Below are 22,830 nucleotides of genomic sequence, written 5' to 3'. Positions count from 1 at the left end.
GTACTCCCATCCTGCTAGGACAGTACTCCCAACCTGCGATGACAGTACTCCCAACCTGCGATGACAGTACTCCCATCCTGCTATGACAGTACTCCCACACTGCTAGGACAGTACTCCCACACTGCTAGGACAGTACTCCCACACTGCTAGGACAGTACTCCCACACTGCTAGGACAGTACTCCCACACTGCTAGGACAGTACTCCCACACTGCTAGGACAGTACTCCCACACTGCTAGGACAGTACTATACTACTTGGATGTTACTCCTGTCTTGCTATGATGGTGCTTCCATCCAGCTCTGACAGTACTCCCATCCTGCTAGGACAGTACTCCCAACCTGCTATGACAGTACTCCCATCCTGCTAGGACAGTACTCCCATCCTGCTATGACAGTGCTTCCATCCTGCTGACAGTACTCCCATCCTGCTATGACAGTGCTTCCATCCTGCTAGGACAGTGCTTCCATCCTGCTAGGACAGTGCTTCCATCCTGCTAGGACAGTGCTTCCATCCTGCTAGGACAGTGCTTCCATCCTGCTAGGACAGTGCTTCCATCCTGCTCTGACAGTACTCCCATCCTGCTATGACAGTGCTTCCATCCTGCTAGGACAGTACTCCCAACCTGCTATGACAGTACTCCCATCCTGGTAGGACAGTACTCCCATCCTGCTAGGACAGTGCTTCCATCCTGCTATGACAGTGCTTCCATCCTGCTCTGACAGTACTCCCATCCTGCTATGACGGTGCTTCCATCCTGCTATGACAGTACTCCCATCCTGCTAGGACAGTACTCCCATCCTGCTATGACAGTACTCCCAACCTGCTATGACAGTACTCCCATCCTGCTATGACAGTGCTTCCATCCTGCTATGACAGTACTCCCATCCTGCTATGACAGTGCTTCCATCCTGCTATGACGGTGCTTCCATGCTATACTATAGCAGTGCCTTCAACCCCACTATAACTGTGCCAACACCCCCCACTATAGCAATGGCAGCACCCCCACTATAACTGGCGGCCCATGGGATTTCCCGAGGAGGCCCGTCGGCTATGAAGTATTGCTGTGCCTGACAACACACATAGGAATACTTGTCTGTATGGCTTCGGGGTTTTTCAGGTTGTTATGTTGCCAAGACCCCTTGATGCTATGGAGACCAGCACTAGGATGGAGGTGAGTATAGGATCTTTTTTTCAGCTACACCCATTGGAATCTACATGGGAAAAGTGGACGTGAACATCTGGCAGCAGGTAAGTATGTGTGAGTGAGGTAGGTGTGTAATACAGTTATACTATATACAGGTTGTGTGTTGTCTTTTTTTAACTATTTATTTTACAGTGGGGGTATGGGTGCCGGCTGCCTGCTGGCACTTGTAGTTCCACAAGTGCCAAAGGGCAAGCATGCTAGCACCTGTAGTTCCACTGTAAAATACAATAGTTTAATACTATTTAACACTTTATTACCCCCCATCCCAGCATCCAGAGGTGCTGGGAAGAGCCCCGGGCTTCAGACCAAGCCTGGTGTTTCGGGAGAGGGGGGGACCTCTTTTTTGGGGGTCCCTGCCTCCACTGATATCCCCGGCTTAGCATGACCGGCTTGGGATGAGAATGCTTTGGCCATGGAGACCCGATAATAGGGTCTCCTGGCTGTGGCATTACTCCCTGGTAGGTTTGGGTCTGGTGCTGGATTTAAATATACGGGGACCCCTATGCATTTTTCCCCCCTATATTTAAAACCAGCACTGGCCCTGCAGCCAGGTGCTGGTTCCTAAATTACCAGCACGTGGAACCCTACACATTTTGTTCCCCGTAATTTTTGGAACCAGGACTCGCTGACTAGTCCGGGACTGCTTAGGCTTTGAGTGGGGGACGGCACGTCAATTTTTTCCTAAAAATTAACCCTAAACATATAAAAAAGAAAAACAAGCAGCCTGCACATATTTCACTGATATGTGCAGGCTGCTTGTTCAGGAGAGAAACTCGGGCAGGGAACTCGGGGATTCAACACGGACAGGATCGATAACATACACCATCAAACAAAACGATCCTATCCAAACCGGGAGCTTAGTAAATTGACAATTTTTAGAGTGAAAAAAAAACGGCGGTTTTTGATCGATCCTATCCGAATTGAAAAACGGGACAAATTGGGATCAACACGAATCTTAGTAAATTTACCACTTGATGTCCAGGATTTTACTTATTATACTGTACATGGCTTTTATAGACAATCCCTAACAGATGCCCACAAGGACTGTGTGTGTAGTCTCATTGGCATAGGAGAAAAGGACAACAAAGGAGACTCCGTACCACATAAATTATGGATTCGTTCATGAGCCTGCCTACCAATCTGGCAGAAGGTGGCATCGCTCACTGTGTACTCTCACCATCACCATGGCAGCAGATCAGTGCAGTAGTAGCCAGATGGTCCCATTAATAATCTCATGCCCACCAGCTCCTATGACAAATGCTGGAGGTGCCAGACCGCCAGCCCTGACCTACAACAAGTTGCCGGATAACTAACTTACCACAATGGCCTGTGAGGCTCCACTGGATACAATAATGTTTCTGGGGTCACAGGGGACCCCTCCGTCCCTCCTCTTTATGAAATTGGCGATCTTGCAGGGCAGTGTGCTCCCAATATACCCTGGATTATAGCTGCCTATAGAGACAGAGATGAGACAAGAGTTATACTATAGTACTGTGCCTGATAATAGGAGTTATAGTACTGTGCCTGATAATAGGAGTTATAGTACTGTGCCTGATAATAGGAGTTATAGTTCTGTGCCTGATAATAGGAGTTATAGTTCTGTGCCTGATAATAGGAGTTATAGTACTGTGCCTGATAACAGGAGTTATAGTTCTGTGCCTGATAATAGGAGTTATAGTACTGTGAGTGATAATAGGAGTTATAGTTCTGTGCCTGATAACAGGAGTTATAGTACTGTGCCTGATAACAGGAGTTATAGTTCTGTGCCTGATAATAGGAGTTATAGTTCTGTGTCTGATAATAGGAGTTATAGTTATGTGCCTGATAATAGGAGTTATAGTACTGTGCCTGATAATAGGAGTTATAGTCCTGTGCCTGATAATAGGAATTATAGTCCTGTGCCTTATAATAGGAATTATAGTCCTGTGCCTGATAATAGGAGTTATAGTCCTGTGCCTGATAATAGGAGTTATAGTCCTGTGCCTGATAATAGGAGTTATAGTCCTGTGCCTGATAATAGGAGTTATAGTTCTGTGCCTGATAATAGGAGTTATAGTCCTGTGCCTGATAATAGGAGTTATAGTACTGTGCCTGATAGTAGGAGTTATAGTACTGTGCCTGATAGTAGGAGTTATAGTTCTGTGCCTGATAGTTATAGTCCTTTGTCTGATAGTAGGAGTTATAGTCCTGTGTCTGATAATAGGAGTTATAGTCCTGTGCCTGATAATAGGAGTTATAGTCCTGTGTCTGATAATAGGAGTTATAGTTCTGTGCCTGATAATAGGAGTTATAGTTCTGTGCCTGATAATAGGAGTTATAGTTCTGTGCCTGATAGTAGGAGTTATAGTTCTGTGCCTGATAATAGGAGTTATAGTTCTGTGCCTGATAGTAGGAGTTATAGTTCTGTGCCTGATAGTAGGAGTTATAGTTCTATGCCTGATAATAGGAGTTATAGTTATGTGCCTGATAATAGGAATTATAGTACTGTGCCTGATAATAGGAGTTATAGTACTGTGCCTGATAATAGGAGTTATAGTTATGTGCCTGATAATAGGAGTTATAGTACTGTGTCTGATAGTAGGAGTTATAGTCCTGTGCCTGATAATAGGAGTTATAGTACTGTGCCTGATAATAGGAGTTATAGTACTGTGCCTGATAATAGGAGTTATAGTTCTGTGCCTGATAATAGGAGTTATAGTACTGTGCCTGATAATAGGAGTTATAGTACTGTGCCTGATAATAGGAGTTATAGTACTGTGCCTGATAATAGGAGTTATAGTTCTGTGCCTGATAATAGGAGTTATAGTTCTGTGCCTGATAATAGGAGTTAGAGTCCTGTGTCTGATAATAGGAGTTAGAGTCCTGTGCCTGATAACACTGCACAACAATGAAAATGTTTCCGATGTGAAAATAGTTACTTCTAATTGATGTCAGCATGCAAAGAATGAATATGACATGTAAAACTCTCAGTTAGCTCTGAGTTCTGAGATATAGCCCATGTATGACGATGTAGGGGTATTCCTAGTGATGTGGGCAGAATGGAGAGAATCTTTGCAGCAATATGCGTTCCGCGCAGAGGGGGCGGGGCCTAATGACCCAATTAAATGAATCAGTTATTTGTCCCCTCCCCTATTCAAATATATGCGATTCACGGGATTACCCCCACAAGATAACTGTGGTGCACTGAGTGACAGCATAGGGAGCGATTCCACCAAGACATCTCAGCAATGGGACAAAGATATCAGGGGAGGTGACATTGACAAGAGATGCCCCAGAAGAGGAGTACAAGCGACAAGCAAAGAGAAAGCACCCCCATGTATAGGCCACTATATTACATAATACTTTCCTATGCTGTATGTTTGTTTCCTATGCTGTATGTTTGTTTGTTTTGTGTTCTTATTTGTGATTTATTAAATTAAAACAACTGTTATTTATTTTCTATCAAGAAAATATCAGATCATTTTAAAATAGCTTTTCACTATGACTATATATAATAGAGCTAGTAAAAACATTCTGAAATCATTTTAGATTTCTTGACCTCAAATTAGTAATGTATGACTATTTTTTAGAAAGGAAACAAATTAAAAGTATTAATTTGTTGTACAGTGTAATAGGAGTTATAGTTCTGTGCTTGATAATAGGAGTTATAGTTCTGTGCCTGATAATAGGAGTTATAGTCCTGTGCCTGATAATAGGAGTTATAGTACTGTGCCTGATAATATGAATTATAGTTCTGTGCCTGATAATAGGAGTTATAGCTCTGTGCCTGATAATAGGAGTTATAGTTCTGTACCTGATAATAGGAGTTATACAGGGATATGTATCAACAGTGTTTTGCCTTTAAAAAGTGATAAAAATGGTTTTCGAGTTTTTTTTTCGCTAGAGAAGTTTCGAGGAAATGTATCAATGTTTTTTGCATTTTTTTTATTTATTTTTTCGTCAAAGTATGGTTTTAATTTTTTTATTATATCTTTATTTTTGTTGTAATTGAAATCAACGAGAGCCTTATGTATCATCATTTTATCGTTTTTTTTTAAACAAAAATGATCGTGTTTTTTTTGTCGACATAGCTTGGCTGGTGTTAATTTTATTCCAGCACCACTGATGTTGAAATAAGCTATGTTAATTATTGTGATTTAGATGAAACTAATTACATTTAAATAATCAGTATTACTTTTAATATGTATATATATATATTTATTTATTTTTTTTTTTTATTTATTTATGGGTGTGTATAATTATATACTTAAGTGCCCCCAAAAGTATTTTTTGCTGTATTCTGCAGCCACGTGCTAGGGCCAGGGAAATACACCCCATCCATAGTTCACCCTTCTTCAAAAAAGCAATCAAATAACACCCACTGCAAAAAAAAAAAAAAAAAAAAAAGCCTACTAAAAAATGTAATGCCAGGAGCCTAAAAGAAAATTCCCCCCACCAAAATAATAAATATCAGGGCCTATGTATATCCTTCACTTACCTTCTTTTGATGCCATACTTCATGAGGGAGCAAAACGTCTGGTCTGTTCGTCAGCCACGCTCGAAATGGTCTTGCTAGCCTATGTGCACCGCGCATGAATCTAAGGGCCTGATTCAGAGCCGGACGCTATTTGCGGACGGTCGTTCAGGAAAAGGGGTGGCTATTCAAATGAACCGTTCGCTCTTTGCGCTCTGTTCACGCCTCTATGTCTGAACGAGCGAACAAATCTTGCGGTCTTTTTTTGATAACTACGCCCCCTGGCCGTTCGCATCCTACGTCATGTCCGCTATTTATTAGATTAATCGAGTACAGCGACCAGCGTATGAACTGCTCGCTATTCTTGTGGTTGGTTTTTCCTACCACAATCTTGCGAGCAGTTCGGACTATAAAATAACCCAGTGACGTGGTCAATGACGCTGCTGTATTAATTATGCACACCCATAAATCGCCCGTTTTGACCTTTAAGCACGCCTGCGTTCGGATCTCCACTCCCCGTTTTCAATCACCTTCCCCTGTTACCACCCACATACGCCTCCTTCTGTCACTCAAAATAGCAGGCATTCGCTATTTAGCAAACAAACGATTTTCGGCCGCACTGACTGGTTCGCGCATGCGTATTACGATCCGTATGCATGCGCAGTTGGGCAAACATCGCTCGGAGCGAACGAGCGGCGCTTACGAGCGGCTCTGAATCAGGCCCTAAGACTGAGCATGCGCAGTTGCTATTATTTTTCAAAAACGAAAAAACATACTACGCATTTATTTTTCACATCACCGAAGAGCTTCGGATTTCAGGTAGATTATCGATTCTGCTTTAACTGTCAAACTTTTCATACATATGGTGAAAAAGCTAAAGAAAAAACATACAATGTCTCTCAGGAGGAGAAGAAGCAGAGAGGTGGATAGGGACACAGAGGTAGTGGAGGAAGCACAGGAGGTAGAACTGAAGCCTGAGAGGAAGAGGAGAAGGAACAGAGAGGAGGATAGGAACAAAGAGGTAGGGGAGGAAGAGAAGGTGGTGGAGCTGGAGTCTTAGGGGGAGAACCAGCAGAGAGGAGGATAGGGATGTAGAGGTAGAGGAGGAAGCAGGTGGAGCTGGAGTCTGAGGAGCAAAGAAGGAGCAGAGAGGAGGATAGGGACATAGAGGCTTGGGAGCCCTGTAATGTGATTCCTGAACAGGGTTGAGCCCTGCAGCATGGCTATGGTTTGGAGTGGGGTTGAGCCCCATGATGCAGAGATGATACTGTAATGGTGCAGTTGACTACTGTAACAAGGATGAGTTCAATATCCACAGGAATGGAAAGACAACAGGCAAAGTAAATAGTGCAGGAAAATGATGAAACCACAGTGATGGTGCAATAAGCAATACTTAGGCAATAGGAATGCTGGGCTCTGTAGTGCAGCGGGTAACTAGCATCAGAAGTTCATCTGGAATATAACAAAGTCCACAGCAATCCATAGGCACAGTGGGGATCTGGCAGGAGTCCAAGAAAGACCAGAAAGCAATGTTGCACAGACACTGAGACACAGTTAGTAACAGGCTTTATACTAGAGGTCTGTGATCCATAGGAAGTTTCAGAACATGTGATCCAAATGGAATCAGGTTTGAAATAATGAGCAATCTAGGAATCTCACAACCTGACGACACCTGGGAAACAGATGATCACTTTAACACTCTATCCCCTGAATGAGAGGCATGCCAGCAAGTAGGATAGCTCCTCCAACGACCACAATGGAACGTTGGCAAAAGTAGTCTATATTTATGTACTGAAATAGTCGCAGTCCTGACAGTACCCCCCCTTTTTGGGTGGTCTCCGAACACCCACCAGGTTTTAAAGGGAATTTAGCATGAAAATTACGTATCAACTTAGGGGCATGGACATCAGATTCTTTAATCCAAGATCTCTCCTCGGGGCCATAACCCTTCCAGTCTACAAGATATTGCAATTGATTTTGATGCTTACATGAATCCAGAATCTTATCGATCTCAAACTCCACACCTCGAGCAGTTGTTATGAAATCGATTAAGAATCAATGGTCTAAGCAAGGAGACATGAAAGGAGTTAGGTACACACATGGTTGGTTGTAACTGCAACTTACATTCTACTGGGTTGATAATTTTTATAATACGAAAAGGACCAATATACCGGGGAGCAAACTTCATGGTAGGTATTTTTAGATGAAGATTTCTAGAAGACAACCACACACAATCCCCAACAGAATATTTTGGAACAGACGAACATTTTCTATCAGCAAAGGTTTTATAATTATGAGAGGCTTTCCTAAGACACTTATGTACCTGTCTCCAAATTCCCGAAAAATGTTGGAGGGTAGCTTTAGCTGCTGGGACATCTACAGTAGGAATTGACTGAAGCTCAGGAACTCAGTGTTGGCAAAGAAAGGACTTACACCTGTAGCAGACGAATAATGAAAGTTATGAGCAAACTCAGCCCAAGGCAAAAAGCCATACAATCATCTTGGGAGGAAGAAATATACATTCTTAAGAAGGTCTCCAACTCCTGGTTCACTCAGATTGTCCATTTGACTGAGGATGATATGCAGAAGAAAACTGTAATTTAATTTACAATGATGAACATAAAGCCCTCCAAAACCGAGCAACAAACTGGACACCCCGATCAGACACTATCTCAGAAGGAAGTCCATGAAAACTAAATATTTCTTTGATAAATATTTGTGCTAATTTGGGGGCTGATGGAATTCGGGCCAGAGAACAAAAATTAGCCATCTTGGTAAAACGATCCACCGCTACCCAAATAACCATAGACCCCCTAGACTTGGGAGGATGTGTAATAAAATCCATGGAAAGATTGGTCCATGGTAGGGTGGGAATGGGTAGTGGATGGAGAGGACCAACGGGAGACTGCCAAGAGGACTTATGTTGTACACACTTAGAACAAGATCGTAAACTCTTGGACATCTTTTTTCATAGAAGACCACCAATAGGAATGTTGCAAAACTGAATACATTTTATGAAGCCCTGGATGTCCAGAGAAACAAGAATTATGAGCCCAGGAAAGAAGTTTACCTGGTAACTCAGGTGCCACAAATATCCTCTCAGGAGGAGGATCAGGAGAGATGGAAATTGAAGAAAAGGCCAGAGGGTTTATTATAGGGTACCTTTGATCCTCATTTTGTTCCTTCTCTTCCAACATTGAGTGTGAGAGAGCATCTGCATATTTATTCAAAGAACCTGGATGATACATGAGGACAAAATCAAAACGAGAAAAGAAGAGTGCCCAATGAGTTTGTTGCGGGTTCAGACAATGGGCAGTCTTCAAATACAACAAATTTTTATGGTCAGTAAAAATAGTAACAGGATGTTTTGCACCATCCAATAAATATCTCCACTCCTCCAAAGCTAATTTAATAGCTAACAGTTCTTGGTCCCCAATGAAGTAATTACTCTCAGCACTAGAAAACTTTTGAGAAAAAAATCCACAAGACACTGACCAACTCCATAAGTGGAAGCATCCACTTCTAGCAACAATGGTTTCTCAAAGTCATGTTGAACAGAAAATGCATCTTTAAGAGTCTGAAAGGCATTCAATGCCTCTGGGGACCATACTTTGGGATTAGCCTCATTTTTTGTCATAGCAGTAATTGGGGCTACAATCGTTGAAAACGCTTTGATAAACTTTCTGTAATAATTGGCAAAGCCTAAAAATCTCTGAATAGACTTTAACGAAGTGGGCAAAAATTAATCTTGAATAGCCTTTAACTTTTCAGGGTCCATCTGTAGTTCAGAACAAGAGATGATATACCCCCAAAAAAGGTATAACTGGAACTTGAAAAACACACTTGGAGATCTTACCATAAAGATTTTAGCTCGAAGACGACTTAATACCTCTTCAACATGGGTACGATGATCAGAAAGATTCCTGGAAAAAATCAAAATATCATCAAGATAAACAATAACAAACTGATAAAGTATATCTCGGAAAATGTAATTCACAAACTCCTGGAACACCGCGGGAGCATTACATAAACCAAAAGGCATGACGAGGTTCTCATAATGGTCATCTTGCGTATTAAACACAGTTTTTCCACTCATCACCTTCTTTAACTCTGATCAGGTTATAAGCTCCCTTTAGATCAAGTTTAGTAAATAGTCAAGAACCCTTAACTCTATCAAACAATTCCATAATGAGAGGTAAAGGATATTTATTTTTTACTGTGATCTCAATTAGACCTCTAAAGTCGATACATGGACGAAGACCATTATCTTTTTTCTTTACAAAAAGAAGCCCGCTCCAGCGGGAGATGAAGAAGGCCTGATAAACCCCTTTAGCAGGTTATCTTGCACATTTTCCGACATGGCTTGAGTCTCAGGAACAGAGAGAGGGTATACTCGACCTTTGGGTGGCATTTTACCAGGAATAAGTTCAATAGGACAATCCCAGGGACGGTGCGGTGGAAGTTCGTCTGCCGCCTGCTCAGAAAAGACATCAGCAAATTCATGAAAAGGCTGTAGGAGAGAAGGTGGAACATCTACTTTCACTTCAGCCAATCGTACCACAGGAATCAAACTATTTAATTTGCATTTGGGACTCCAAGAAAGAATTTGAGAACAAGTCCAATCAATATGAGGGTTATGAAGAGTTAACCATGGTAAACCAAGAACTATATCATACATAGAAATAGGTAATACCACAAACTCTAAACTTTCTTTATGCAAAGCTCCTACCCTCAACTTCATAGACTTTGTTTGATGTGTAACATATCCATTAGAAATTCTAGTCCCATTTACTGCAGAAAGGGAAAAAGAACGGGTTAATTTGACAACAGGAATTTTCAACTTTTGAACCAGATAATGAAATAAAATTGCCAGCTGCTCCAGAATCTAGCAATGCAGAAAACTCTTGACATGAAGAACCAAAGTCAGGAATGTGCACAGAAATTAAACAATCCTTTTTGGGGGAAACTTTAGAAAGTATCCTGAGTTTGACTTCCCCTCCATCAACTAGGGATGACCGTTTCCCGGCCTTATTGAAAATTTACCAAAAAATGTTCTGAGGAAGCACAATACAAGCACAGATTAGAACGCCTTCTACGTTGCTTCTCCACTTCAGACAATTTGGCTTTATTAATTTGCATAGACTCATCAGATGTACTATGAACAGAGCGAGACTGGGGAAGAGAACTTTTAGAACACTCAGAGTGACTCCTCTGAACCCCTCATTCTCGCATACACAGATCAATTTTAATAGTCAATGAAATTAACTCATCCAAACTCTCAGGAAGATCCAGAGTCACCAACTCATCTTTAAGTCTCTCAGAGAGACCATTCAAATATGCTGCTCTTAACGCCTCATTGTTCCACTTAAGTTCTGCGGCTATAGGCCCTGATTCAGAGCCACTCGTAAGCGGCCGCTCGTTTGTTCTGACCGATGTTCGCACATCTGCGCATGCGTACGGATTTTAATACGCATGCGCGAACCAGTCAGTGCGGCCGAAAATCGTTTGTTCGCTATATAGCGAATGCCTGCTATTTTGAGTGACAGAAGGAGGCGTATGTGGGTGGTAACAGGGGAAGGTGCTTGAAAATGGGGGTGTGGAATTCGAACGCAGGCGTGCTTAAAGGTCAAAACGGGCATTTTAAGGGAGTGCATAATTAATACACCAGCATCATTGACCACGTCACTTGTTTTTTTTTTACTCAGAACTGCTCGCAAAATAGCGGTTGAAAAAACCAGCCACAAGAATAGCGAGCAGTTCATACGCTGTACGATGTACTCGATTAATCTAATAAATAGCGGACATGACGTATGGTGCAAGCGGCAAGGGGGCGTATTTTTCAAAATTACAACCGCAAGTTTTGCTCGCTCGTTCAGACTTAGAGGCGTCAACAGACCGCAATTAGCGAACGGTTCATTTGAATAGCCACCCCTTGTTTTAGAACGAACGACCGCAAATAGCGAGCGGCTCTGAATGAGGGCCATAGTTTGAAAACGAACCACATACTGACCAACTGGAGCTGCTCCCTCTTTTACTCGTAAAATGTCCACAGATGCAGCCACTGATCTTCCAGGTTCGTCAAATATCCTTTTAAAAGTAGAAACAAAATCTTGGTAATTAGACATTAAGGCATCATTTCTCTCCCATAAAGGAGAGGTCCACTCAAGAGCAGCATCAGACAATAATGACATAATATAAGCCACTTTAACACGAGAGGTGGTAAAACTTTGAGGTAACAATTGAAAATGAATCTCACATTGGTTGAGAAATCCTCTACATGTTTTTGGATTACCATCATAAGAGGTACAGTAGGTGTAAATGAGAAGCAGTAACCTCTGATGTATTTGCAACAGGAATTTTAAGTTTATCAAGACGTGTGGAAAGATCCTGTAGACATTGCAAAACTTGAACTTGAGTATTTTCCTCTACTTCCAGACGGGCGGTCAAACCCTGAAGCACCTGTACCCCAGTAGCCTGTTCCAGATCCAGATTCATTTTTAGGTCTGTGGAAACTGTCACGGCTGCAGACACTTGAGACTCCTGGATGGAGGTAGGCCTACTAGGCACAATAAACTGGGGTGGTATTAGGAATGACCTTTCCATGAAACTCAGTAGCACAGGATAAAAGTAAAATAGAATTTATTAACAAAAGAAATATAATCAGCAAGGTCTCATATAAAGTCTCAAACAGCACAGAGGTTCACATATGCAATAATATGTATAGGAGAGAATCCCCAAATATATATATACAGTCTTTAACATATAAGAACTAATGTGGTAGGGAAGTCCGAATCCAGTATGAGGCAAACACCTCAGGATGGCATTGAGGACCTTTGCCAGGGTAGAACCCTGTAGTAAATCCGGAGCAGAGCAATCCCTGCAGAATATTATAGTTCCGAGACAGGGCCGAGCCCTGAGGTACAGTGTGAGATGAAGCAAACTTGAGCCTTGTGGTGTAGTGAAGTCGGAGCAGGGTTAAGCCCTGTAAGATTCCGGAACAGGGTTGAGCCCTGCGACGTGGCTAGAGTTCGGAGCAGGGTTGAGCCCCGTGATGCGGAGAAGGTTGTTGCAGGGTTGAGCCCTGTGATGTGATGAGATTCCGGAACAGGGTTGAGCCCTGCAGCATGGCTATGGTTTGGAATGGGGTTGAGCCCCATGATGCAGAGATGATACTGTAATGGTGCAGTTGACTACTGTAACAAGGATGAGTTCAATATCCACAGGAATGGAAAGACAACAGGCAAAGTAAATAGTGCAGGAAAATGATGAAACCACAGTGATGGAGCAGTAACCAATACTTAGGCAATAGGAATGCTGGGCTCTGTAGTGCAGTGGGTAACTGGCATCAGAAGTTCATCTGGAATATAATAAATTCCACAGCAATCCACAGGCACAGTGGGGATCTGGCAGGAGTCCAAGAAAGACCTGAAAGCAACGTTGCACAGACACTGAGACACAGTTAGTAACAGGCTTTATACTAGAGATCTGTGATCCATAGGAAGTTTCAGAACATGTGATCCAAATGGAATCAGGTTTGAAATAATGAGCAATCTAGGAATCCCACAACTTGACGACACCTGAGAAACAGATGATCACTTTAACACTCTATCCCCTGAATGAGAAGCATGCCAGCAAGCAGGATAGCTCCTCCAATGACCACAATGGAACTTTGGCAAAAGTAGTCTATCTTTATGTTCTCAAATAGTCGCAGTCCTGACACTATGGGAGGAAGTGCAGAAGGTGGAGATAGTGTCTGAGCAGAAGAGGGGGATAGGGATGTAGTGGTAGTGTAGAAAGCGCAGTAGGTGGAGCTGGAGATTAAGGGGGTGAGGAGAAGGAGCAGTGATGAGGATAGGGACACAGAGGTACTGGAGGAAGCACAGGAGGTAGAGCTGAAGCCTGAGAGGAAGAGGAGAAGGAACAGACAGGAGGATAGGAGCAACAAGGTAGGGGAGGAAGAGAAGGTGGTGGAGCTGGAGTCGAAGGGAGAAGGAGCAGAGAGGAGGATACAGAAGCAGAGGTATGTAGTGGAGTAAGTGCAGAAGGTGGAGCTAGAGTCTGAGAGGGAGAGGAGGTTAGAGATGTAGAGGTATGGGAGGAAGTACAAGAGGTGGAGCTGGAGTCTCAGGGGGAAAGGAGAAGGAGCAAAGAGGAGGGTAGGAACCGAGAGGTATGGGAGGAAGAGCAGGAGGTAGAGCTTGAGTCTGAGGGGGAGAACCAGCAGAGAGGAGGATAGGGATGTAGAGGTAGAGGAGGAAGCAGAGGAGGTGGAGCTGGAGTCTGAGGAGCGAAGAAGGACCAGAGAGGAGGATAGGGGCATAGAGGTTTGGGAGTAAGTCTAGGAGGTGGAGCTGGAGACTCAGGGGGAAAGCATAAGGAGCAGTAAGGAGGATAGGGTAGTAGATGTAAGAGAGGAAGTGCAGGAGGTGGAGATGGAGTCTGAGGGAGAGTGAAGAAGGAGCAGAGAGGAGGTAGGAAGGGACGTGCAGGAGGTGGAGCTGGAAAAGAAAGCTATGGGCCTGATTCAGACTGCAGGCTGTGGGCCTGATTCAGACCCACTCGCGAGCGCATTGCGCTTGCAAGCGGGTCGATGGTGGGCCAATGTGCATGCAACGTGCGTGCGCAAGCCCCGTAGCGAGTGAGAAATCACTCACTATGGGGCTCGCAAAACAAAATGGGGCGGCTGTCGATGTTGATCGAAAGCTCGCCCCGTTTTGTAGGCGGGGAGGGGGAGTGGCTGTACAAATGGAGGCATTCCCGACGGAACGCCTGCCGTTTGTGGGCGGCCCTACCACTATTAGAGTAGGAAGTTCACTCGGGCTTGCGGGAACCGAGACCCTATCACAAGGATCCTGCCGCAAGCCTGATGGTCGCGATATTTGCGACCATCGCCAGGCCGCTCGCAAAAGCTGTGGGTGGTCACCCACAGCTATGCGAGCGGCCTGGAGGTGGATTTAAAAAAAAATTCAAAATCAGACCTGATTCAGCAAATAGCGAGTGCCTCTGAATCAGGCCCTGTGTATGCAGTTGACAATTTCAAGTGGAGTTTGGATCACTACAAGAATTGCTTCTCGGACATCAAGAAAAAGGTGACGGAGAAGAAGGCCGAGGAAAGCAAGGCGGCACTCAGGACTGGTCTATCTGAACCATGAGGAGCCAGTGTGGGGATACTATTAGCCGAGATCATACAAGGGATAAACGTCCATCACTCCAATGCCCCCCTTTACATCGTGGTAAGTGTAATGTGTATTATTTGTGTATCTATAAACAGCGTCTACATGTCATTATATAATTATATTATTATATATATCATTATATAATTATTTGTAAACTTAGTACATTTGTGTTGGTAAATATTCAGAATAAAGTTACACACACAAAAGTTTTCATATTTATTTTAACGTTAGTATCCCGTCTGTTTATAGCACCAAAGAAAAGCTCCCAGACCAGGACCACACACTGATGATGGTGGTTTACCATGTAAATGTTTTCTTTTTAAAATAAAAACGTGTGAATTGAGTATAATATAAGCACAAAATGTCTCTTTTGCTTGACTGCTCATCAAGGGTCTCATGAAGTCCCACGAATGGAGAGTTTGGCTCCTGTGATGACACAATTTTCCCAGGACTCATTTGCAGGTCCTGTTTAGCCAGCTGGTAACGGTGACCTTGCTGACTGCAAATGATTAAAGTGTTGTTTTTTTATGGTTTTTCTAATAAAAAAAAAAATAATTAAAAATGGAATTACAATAGTTTGTATATAAAATGATTATTTGTAGCCCAACATTTTAAAATAATTAAACAGGATTACTAAAATGACAGCCACAACCACTTAAGAGCAATGAAAGCATGACGTCAGCATTTGCCTGTAAAAAAAAATAAATCTAAAGTTTATTAAACTGGACAACAAGATGTTTATAGCACAAACATTAATACCTGAGTAAAACAACAGGATATAAGTTGTGCCTCCTCGCGTGGTAGGATAGCACTTTCTGTGGAAGGAATACTCAGGTATCAATGGGGTGAAACAGTGGTAAGGGAATGTGACTATGGTGCTTCAAATGGTGCAGCAGCCTATCCAATAACTCCTGGGATTACCCAAACAACCCCACAGACATAAAACAAAAATATTATAAGTATAAGAACTGGCGCTACCCAATACACAATGCTGTAATACAAAGAAAAATTATTACAATTATTACATTGATAAAAGACTTTCCTTATAAAATGGTGACTTTCCATGGACATGTAAAAGAAAGGTTTATGTCAAGAATTGGCAATGAAGTATACATAAAAAAATATATAAAAGCTTCCAACTATTAGCCAATAAATTACCTTAGTAGGCTTAATATTATACAGAAGTAGACCTTTACTCATATAAAGCAATAATTACCTCTTACATCTTGTTGTTTTGCTCAGGTATTAATGTTTGTGCTATAAACATTTGTAGGATCCAAGGTGCAACAGTGACAAAATCAGCCACCTGTAGATACAAGGACCACTCAATCCTTAATCTATACCAATATAAATTCAAAACAACAGACGCTTTGCCAAGCTTCATATAGATCAAGTTAGCAAAAGTTCATCAATATGAAGCTTGGTACACACGGTACAATTTGTATCCAGCGATGAGATCAAGGATCCGATGGCCGACATATCGGGCGGTTTCTACACATGCATCGATTTGGTGCCCAACCACCCGATATGCCGCCTCCCGTATAGACCAGCATGGGATTGTTCGTTGGTTCTCCAGATTTCTTGTGCATGCAGAAAGATCTCAAGGAGCAATGGATGACCCCATGGGAGCGTGCAGTGGACAATATCGTTCCAATCTGTCGGATCAGCTGCTATATTGCTCCGTGTGTGGCGGCCTTTACTTAGTCCAACATTGTTGTATGTTCAATATATTCACAGCTGAATCCACTTGATAGATGCTCGGGAAAAAGAGGAAAAAAATATATATTATGTAGTACGTTCAAATTGTAGATGAAAAGCACCATTGGTGACAATCCTCATATAGACACGTGATGTATATTTTAACACCAGAGCCCAGAATGCCAAATTATATAGGTAAGCGTTTGGTATTGTACCATACTCACTCAAAGGTAGAAATGCAGAAGCATATATAGGTTTCTTTATCTATGCAATCTCTCCTCCACCGTGTGGGATCAGCATACGTATTTCAACCCAAAACGTGACCGATTCAAGTATAGATAAGCCATAAACCATACTCACAGTATTTCAAGCTTTAACGTGTCCATAGCAGTTTCTTTAGCAGAGTGTCTGAGATTTACCTCACATTAGCAATGAGATCCCCAAAGTGTTTCTTTTTCCAAGACCCCCATGGAATGCCTACATGAAGCAAAGAGGAGTTTTACCTTTGATTTGAATTAAAGATAAATGTGTAAATAAGGGTATCTAGGAAGTATTTATTTGATACCGTTTTTTTCTACAATGTGTGTACTGCCTTTCTTTTAATGTTTTTTTTTTACAGGTGGACTACAGATGCGAGTGGGCCATTGATTCCTGGGCATGCAGACACTTGTAGTTCTCCAAGTGCCAACAGGCATGACAGGCTTGCTGCCACCAGGGGACACATAAGTGTCAGTGCTATTGCCATTAGTGCTGGTTGGGGAGGGTTGCACATGTTTTTGCATCCCAGGGGGATTCAGCCTTAGTGCAAACTGTCTGAAGGCTGGTGGAATCATGGTGGGGGAAGTCCCTTGCTACAGGTCACCCCTTTTTGGTTCCAGTAGCCATGACTTCTCAAACCTACAGTAGTGCTGGTAAAGGAAAAATTGGGGGTACCCCATGCATTCAGCTCCCAGCACCCCCCAAACTTTTAAAATGTTTTCCTATACCAGTCTAGGCATAAGCACTAGTGCTGGTCAAGCTTAAAGGTGAACTTAACACAATTTTATTTCTTCAAAAAAACAGCATTAGTGCTGGAAACACTCTGGAATGCCATCCATCACACATTGCTAAGTGGTTGATGAGTTAGAGGCTAACTTTTTTACTTTTAACCCGCAACCTATAGTATATGACCCCAAAAAGTGTGTTGTATCATTGATCTAGTGGATTAATGGGATTCATGATACTTATACTCAGCAGGAGTCTGCGGAGGCAACAACAGAGTCAAAAGCCAGAAGCTACAGCCATAGCCAGAATCACCTGTTTTATTAGAGACACAAACAACAACAAAACAACAGTTTTAGCAAATATATTTTGGTATTATGTCTAAAAGGTTACAAAAGCATTACAGGTCACTTACCCAGCAGCCTTCCTTTGGGAATTATATCCATCTTAAACTCTGCATAGAAGATGACTGTCTGATGATATGGGCATTATGGCAGAAATCAGGATAGCCAGCTATAACACTCATAATTTTTAGTTTTGCATCACGAACCACCTGCACACGAAGAGTGGGCATGTTGATGGTTGATCTCTGCTTTCTGCTTAGGTGGTCTCGGCTCTATGTGTGCAGTCTACAGCCCGGAGCACATTAGGCATGCCTGCAAGAGTACAGAGGGCTACCCTTAAAATCATGCCACTGTTACTTCTGGCTGGGGAAGCAGATTGAGGAGTAGTAGCGGGTCTTCAGGGCTGCCAACACCTGGGAGAAATGGTAGGAGAATGTAGGTTGACCGATGCTTTTCACTCTAGAGGTGACTAACTGGAAGGAACCAGTGGCAAAAAAATGCAGAGTACACAGCAGCTCGTGCAAGCCTGATGCAGCTAGTAACCTTGAGCTGATCATTGATGAGGTCATACATGCCCATTAAGTTGGTGCAGCTGAGGCAGAACATCTGTATGACTTCTCCACCAGAGACGGCATTGGGGTTTATAAGCCCACAAAAAAACCTAGGCCTGCATCGGCTCCTGAGTACCTTTGTATGCTGCTGCATCAGTTCCTGAGTACCTTTGTATGCTGCTGCATCAGTTCCTGAGTACCTTTGTATGCTGCTGCATAAGTTCCTGAGTACCTTTGTATGCTGCTTCATCAGTTCCTGAGTACCTTTGTATGCTGCTGCATCAGTTCCTGAGTACCTTTGTATGCTGCTGCATAAGTTCCTGAGTACCTTTGTATGCTGCTGCATCAGTTCCTGAGTACCTTTGTATGCTGCTGCATCAGTTCCTGAGTACCTTTGTATGCTGCTGCATCAGTTCCTGAGTACCTTTGTATGCTGCTGCATCAGTACCTGAGTACCTTTGTATGCTGCTGCATCAGTTCCTGAGTACCTTTGTATGCTGCTGCATCAGTACCTGAGTACCTTTGTATGCTGCTGCATCAGTACCTGAGTACCTTTGTATGCTGCTGATCCTCTGATTCTGCCTCCTGGCTCCTCATAGTCAGATGGCGGTGTGCTGCATTCCTCATGTAAGTGACCAATAGAACAATAGAATGTGTTTGTCCACAGAAACCGGCTTCTCAGGTGGTAGTCCATTATTTGGTTGTTGCCTATACTGGTAAAATCATTGATGCTAAGTCAATGTTCATATGTATTCTGACATCACAATTTCTCAAAACTGACACTTAGAAAATAGACCCTTGGTCTTTCCACACATGAAAGGATTAGTGCTGGTAACAACGGTCCTATTATTGGCTGTAAGCCCTGCTGATACTGAGACTATCGTTCCTTTGCATGGGAGACATGGGGAAGTCTATAAAAGTAGCACGGCAGTATATATAACACTAAAATAAATGAGAATTGTTTATTATTATAACAAAGCATTTTGTGCCATATTTACTTTTTAAATATTTTAATCTATTATACATCTTTTTTACTTCATGTATATGTACATTATGCATATACTGTATAAAGGGGCACCACCATTCTTTTAGGATGGGGGGGCAAGATAAAAATTTCATTTTGGCGCTCCCTCAGGGGCAGCTGGAGTAACCTTCCACAACATCTACCTGAGGTATGCTCCCTGCTACTCCCTGTACTATACACATCACACACCTAATAGGACGGAGCCCGGTGTATGCTCCCTATTATTCCCTGTACTATACAGATCACACACCTAATAGGACGGAGCCCGGTGTATGCTCCCTATTACTCCCTGTACTATACAGATCACACACCTAATAGGACGGAGCCCGGTGTATGCTCCCTGCTACTCCCTGTACTATACAGATCACACACCTAATAGGACGGAGCCCGGTGTATGCTCCCTGCTACTCCCCGTACTATACAGATCACACACCTAATAGGACGGAGCCCGGTGTATGCTCCCTACTACTCCCTGTACTATACACATCACACACCTAATAGGATGGAGCCCGGTGTATGCTCCCTGCTACTCCCTGTACTATACACATCACACACCTAATAGGACGGAGCCCGGTGTATGCTCCCTGCTACTCCCTGTACTATACACATCACACACCTAATAGGATGGAGCCCGGTGTATGCTCCCTGCTACTCCCTGTACTATACACATCACACACCTAATAGGACGGAGCCCGGTGTATGCTCCCTACTACTCCCTGTACTATACACATCACACACCTAATAGGACGGAGCCCGGTGTATGCTCCCTGCTACTCCCTGTACTATACACATCACACCCCTAATAGGACGGAGCCCGGTGTATGCTCCCTGCTACTCCCTGTACTATACACATCACACCCCTAATAGGACGGAGCCCGGTGTATGCTCCCTGCTACTCCCTGTACTATACACATCACACACCTAATAGGACGGAGCCCGGTGTATGCTCCCTGCTACTCCCTGTACTATACACATCACACACCTAATAGGACGGAGCCCGGTGTATGCTCCCTGCTACTCCCTGTACTATACACATCACACACCTAATAGGACGGAGCCCGGTGTATGCTCCCTGCTACTCCCTGTACTATACACATCACACACCTAATAGGACGGAGCCCGGTGTATGCTCCCTGCTACTCCCTGTACTATACACATCACACACCTAATAGGATGGAGCCCGGTGTATGCTCCCTACTACTCCCTGTACTATACACATCACACACCTAATAGGACGGAGCCCAGTGTATGCTCCCTGCTACTCCCTGTACTATACACGTCACACACCTAATAGGACGGAGCCCGGTGTATGCTCCCTGCTACTCCCTGTACTATACACATCACACACCTAATAGGACGGAGCCCGGTGTATGCTCCCTGCTACTCCCTGTACTATACACATCACACACCTAATAGGATGGAGCCCTGTGTATGCTCCCTACTACTCCCTGTACTATACACATCACACACCTAATAGGACGGAGCCCTGTGTATGCTCCCTACTACTCCCTGTACTATACACATCACACACCTAATAGGACGGAGCCCGGTGTATGCTCCCTGCTACTCCCTGTACTATACACATCACACACCTAATAGGACGGAGCCCGGTGTATGCTCCCTACTACTCCCTGTACTATACACATCACACACCTAATAGGACGGAGCCCAGTGTATGCTCCCTGCTACTCCCCGTACTATACACATCACACACCTAATAGGATGGAGCCCGGTGTATGCTCCCTGCTACTCCCTGTACTATACACATCACACACCTAATAGGACGGAGCCCGGTGTATGCTCCCTGCTACTCCCTGTACTATACACATCACACACCTAATAGGACGGAGCCTGGTGTATGCTCCCTGCTACTCCCTGTACTATACACATCACACACCTAATAGGACGGAGCCCGGTGTATGCTCCCTACTACTCCCTGTACTATACACATCACACACCTAATAGGACGGAGCCCGGTGTATGCTCCCTGCTACTCCCTGTACTATACACATCACACCCCTAATAGGACGGAGCCCGGTGTATGCTCCCTGCTACTCCCTGTACTATACACATCACACACCTAATAGGACGGAGCCCGGTGTATGCTCCCTGCTACTCCCTGTACTATACACATCACACACCTAATAGGACGGAGCCCGGTGTATGCTCCCTGCTACTCCCTGTACTATACACATCACACACCTAATAGGACGGAGCCCGGTGTATGCTCCCTGCTACTCCCTGTACTATACACATCACACACCTAATAGGACGGAGCCCGGTGTATGCTCCCTGCTACTCCCTGTACTATACACATCACACACCTAATAGGACGGAGCCCGGTGTATGCTCCCTGCTACTCCCTGTACTATACACATCACACACCTAATAGGATGGAGCCCGGTGTATGCTCCCTACTACTCCCTGTACTATACACATCACACACCTAATAGGACGGAGCCCGGTGTATGCTCCCTACTACTCCCTGTACTATACACATCACACACCTAATAGGACGGAGCCCGGTGTATGCTCCCTGCTACTCCCTGTACTATACACATCACACACCTAATAGGACGGAGCCCGGTGTATGCTCCCAGCTACTCCCTGTACTTTACACATCACACACCTAATAGGACGGAGCCCAAGTGCATGCTCCCTGCTACTCCCTGTACTATACACATCACACACCTAATAGGACGGAGCCCAAGTGGTATACACATCACACACCTAATAGGACGGAGCCCGGTGTATGCTCCCTACTACTCCCTGTACTATACACATCACACACCTAATAGGACGGAGCCCGGTGTATGCTCCCTACTACTCCCTGTACTATACACATCACACACCTAATAGGACGGAGCCCGGTGTATGCTCCCAGCTACTCCCTGTACTATACACATGACACACCTAATAGGACAGAGCCCGGTGTATGCTCCCTACTACTCCCTGTACTATTCTGTGTATAATCTGTAGGTATAAAGCAAGAAAAAAAGGATGAAAAATAGACATATCAAATGCAGCAAACTTTGCTTTATCTGTCTGTCCTACATACAGTACATACGTGACCACACACATATAGTGACTACAACGTCAGACTCCATCCAAATACTGACATACTGTAGGGACTCTTAATCCCACCAATCCAGCAATTCATGTAACAAGTAACAAGAGGTGATGTACACATTACATCCATGTCACACATTACATCCATGTCACACATTACATCCATGTCACACATTACATCAATGCCACACATTACATCCATGCCACACATTACATCCATGTCAAACATTACATCCATGTCACACATTACATCCATGTCACACATTACATCCATGCCACACATTACATCCATGCCACACATTACATCCATGCCACACATTACATCCCTGT

General features: G+C 43.7%; 1 protein-coding gene across 1 annotated transcript in view; it reads right to left on the bottom strand.

Annotated features, from left to right (window-relative positions):
- Positions 1 to 22,830, bottom strand: part of LOC148442167 (alanine aminotransferase 2-like) — a 384,891-nt gene that overhangs the window by 134,714 nt on the left and 227,347 nt on the right. Inside the window, exon 4 of the mRNA XM_088464134.1 lies at positions 2,523 to 2,656. Coding sequence (XP_088320260.1) covers positions 2,523 to 2,656 — 134 coding nt within the window. The remainder of the gene's footprint in view (positions 1 to 2,522; positions 2,657 to 22,830) is intronic.

Source organism: Taudactylus pleione, unplaced genomic scaffold (genome assembly GCF_031769625.1).
Source record: "Taudactylus pleione unplaced genomic scaffold, aTauple2 ptg001597l, whole genome shotgun sequence".
Classification (NCBI taxonomy): Eukaryota; Metazoa; Chordata; class Amphibia; order Anura; family Myobatrachidae; genus Taudactylus; species Taudactylus pleione.
This window is presented reverse-complemented; position numbering and strand designations above follow the sequence as displayed.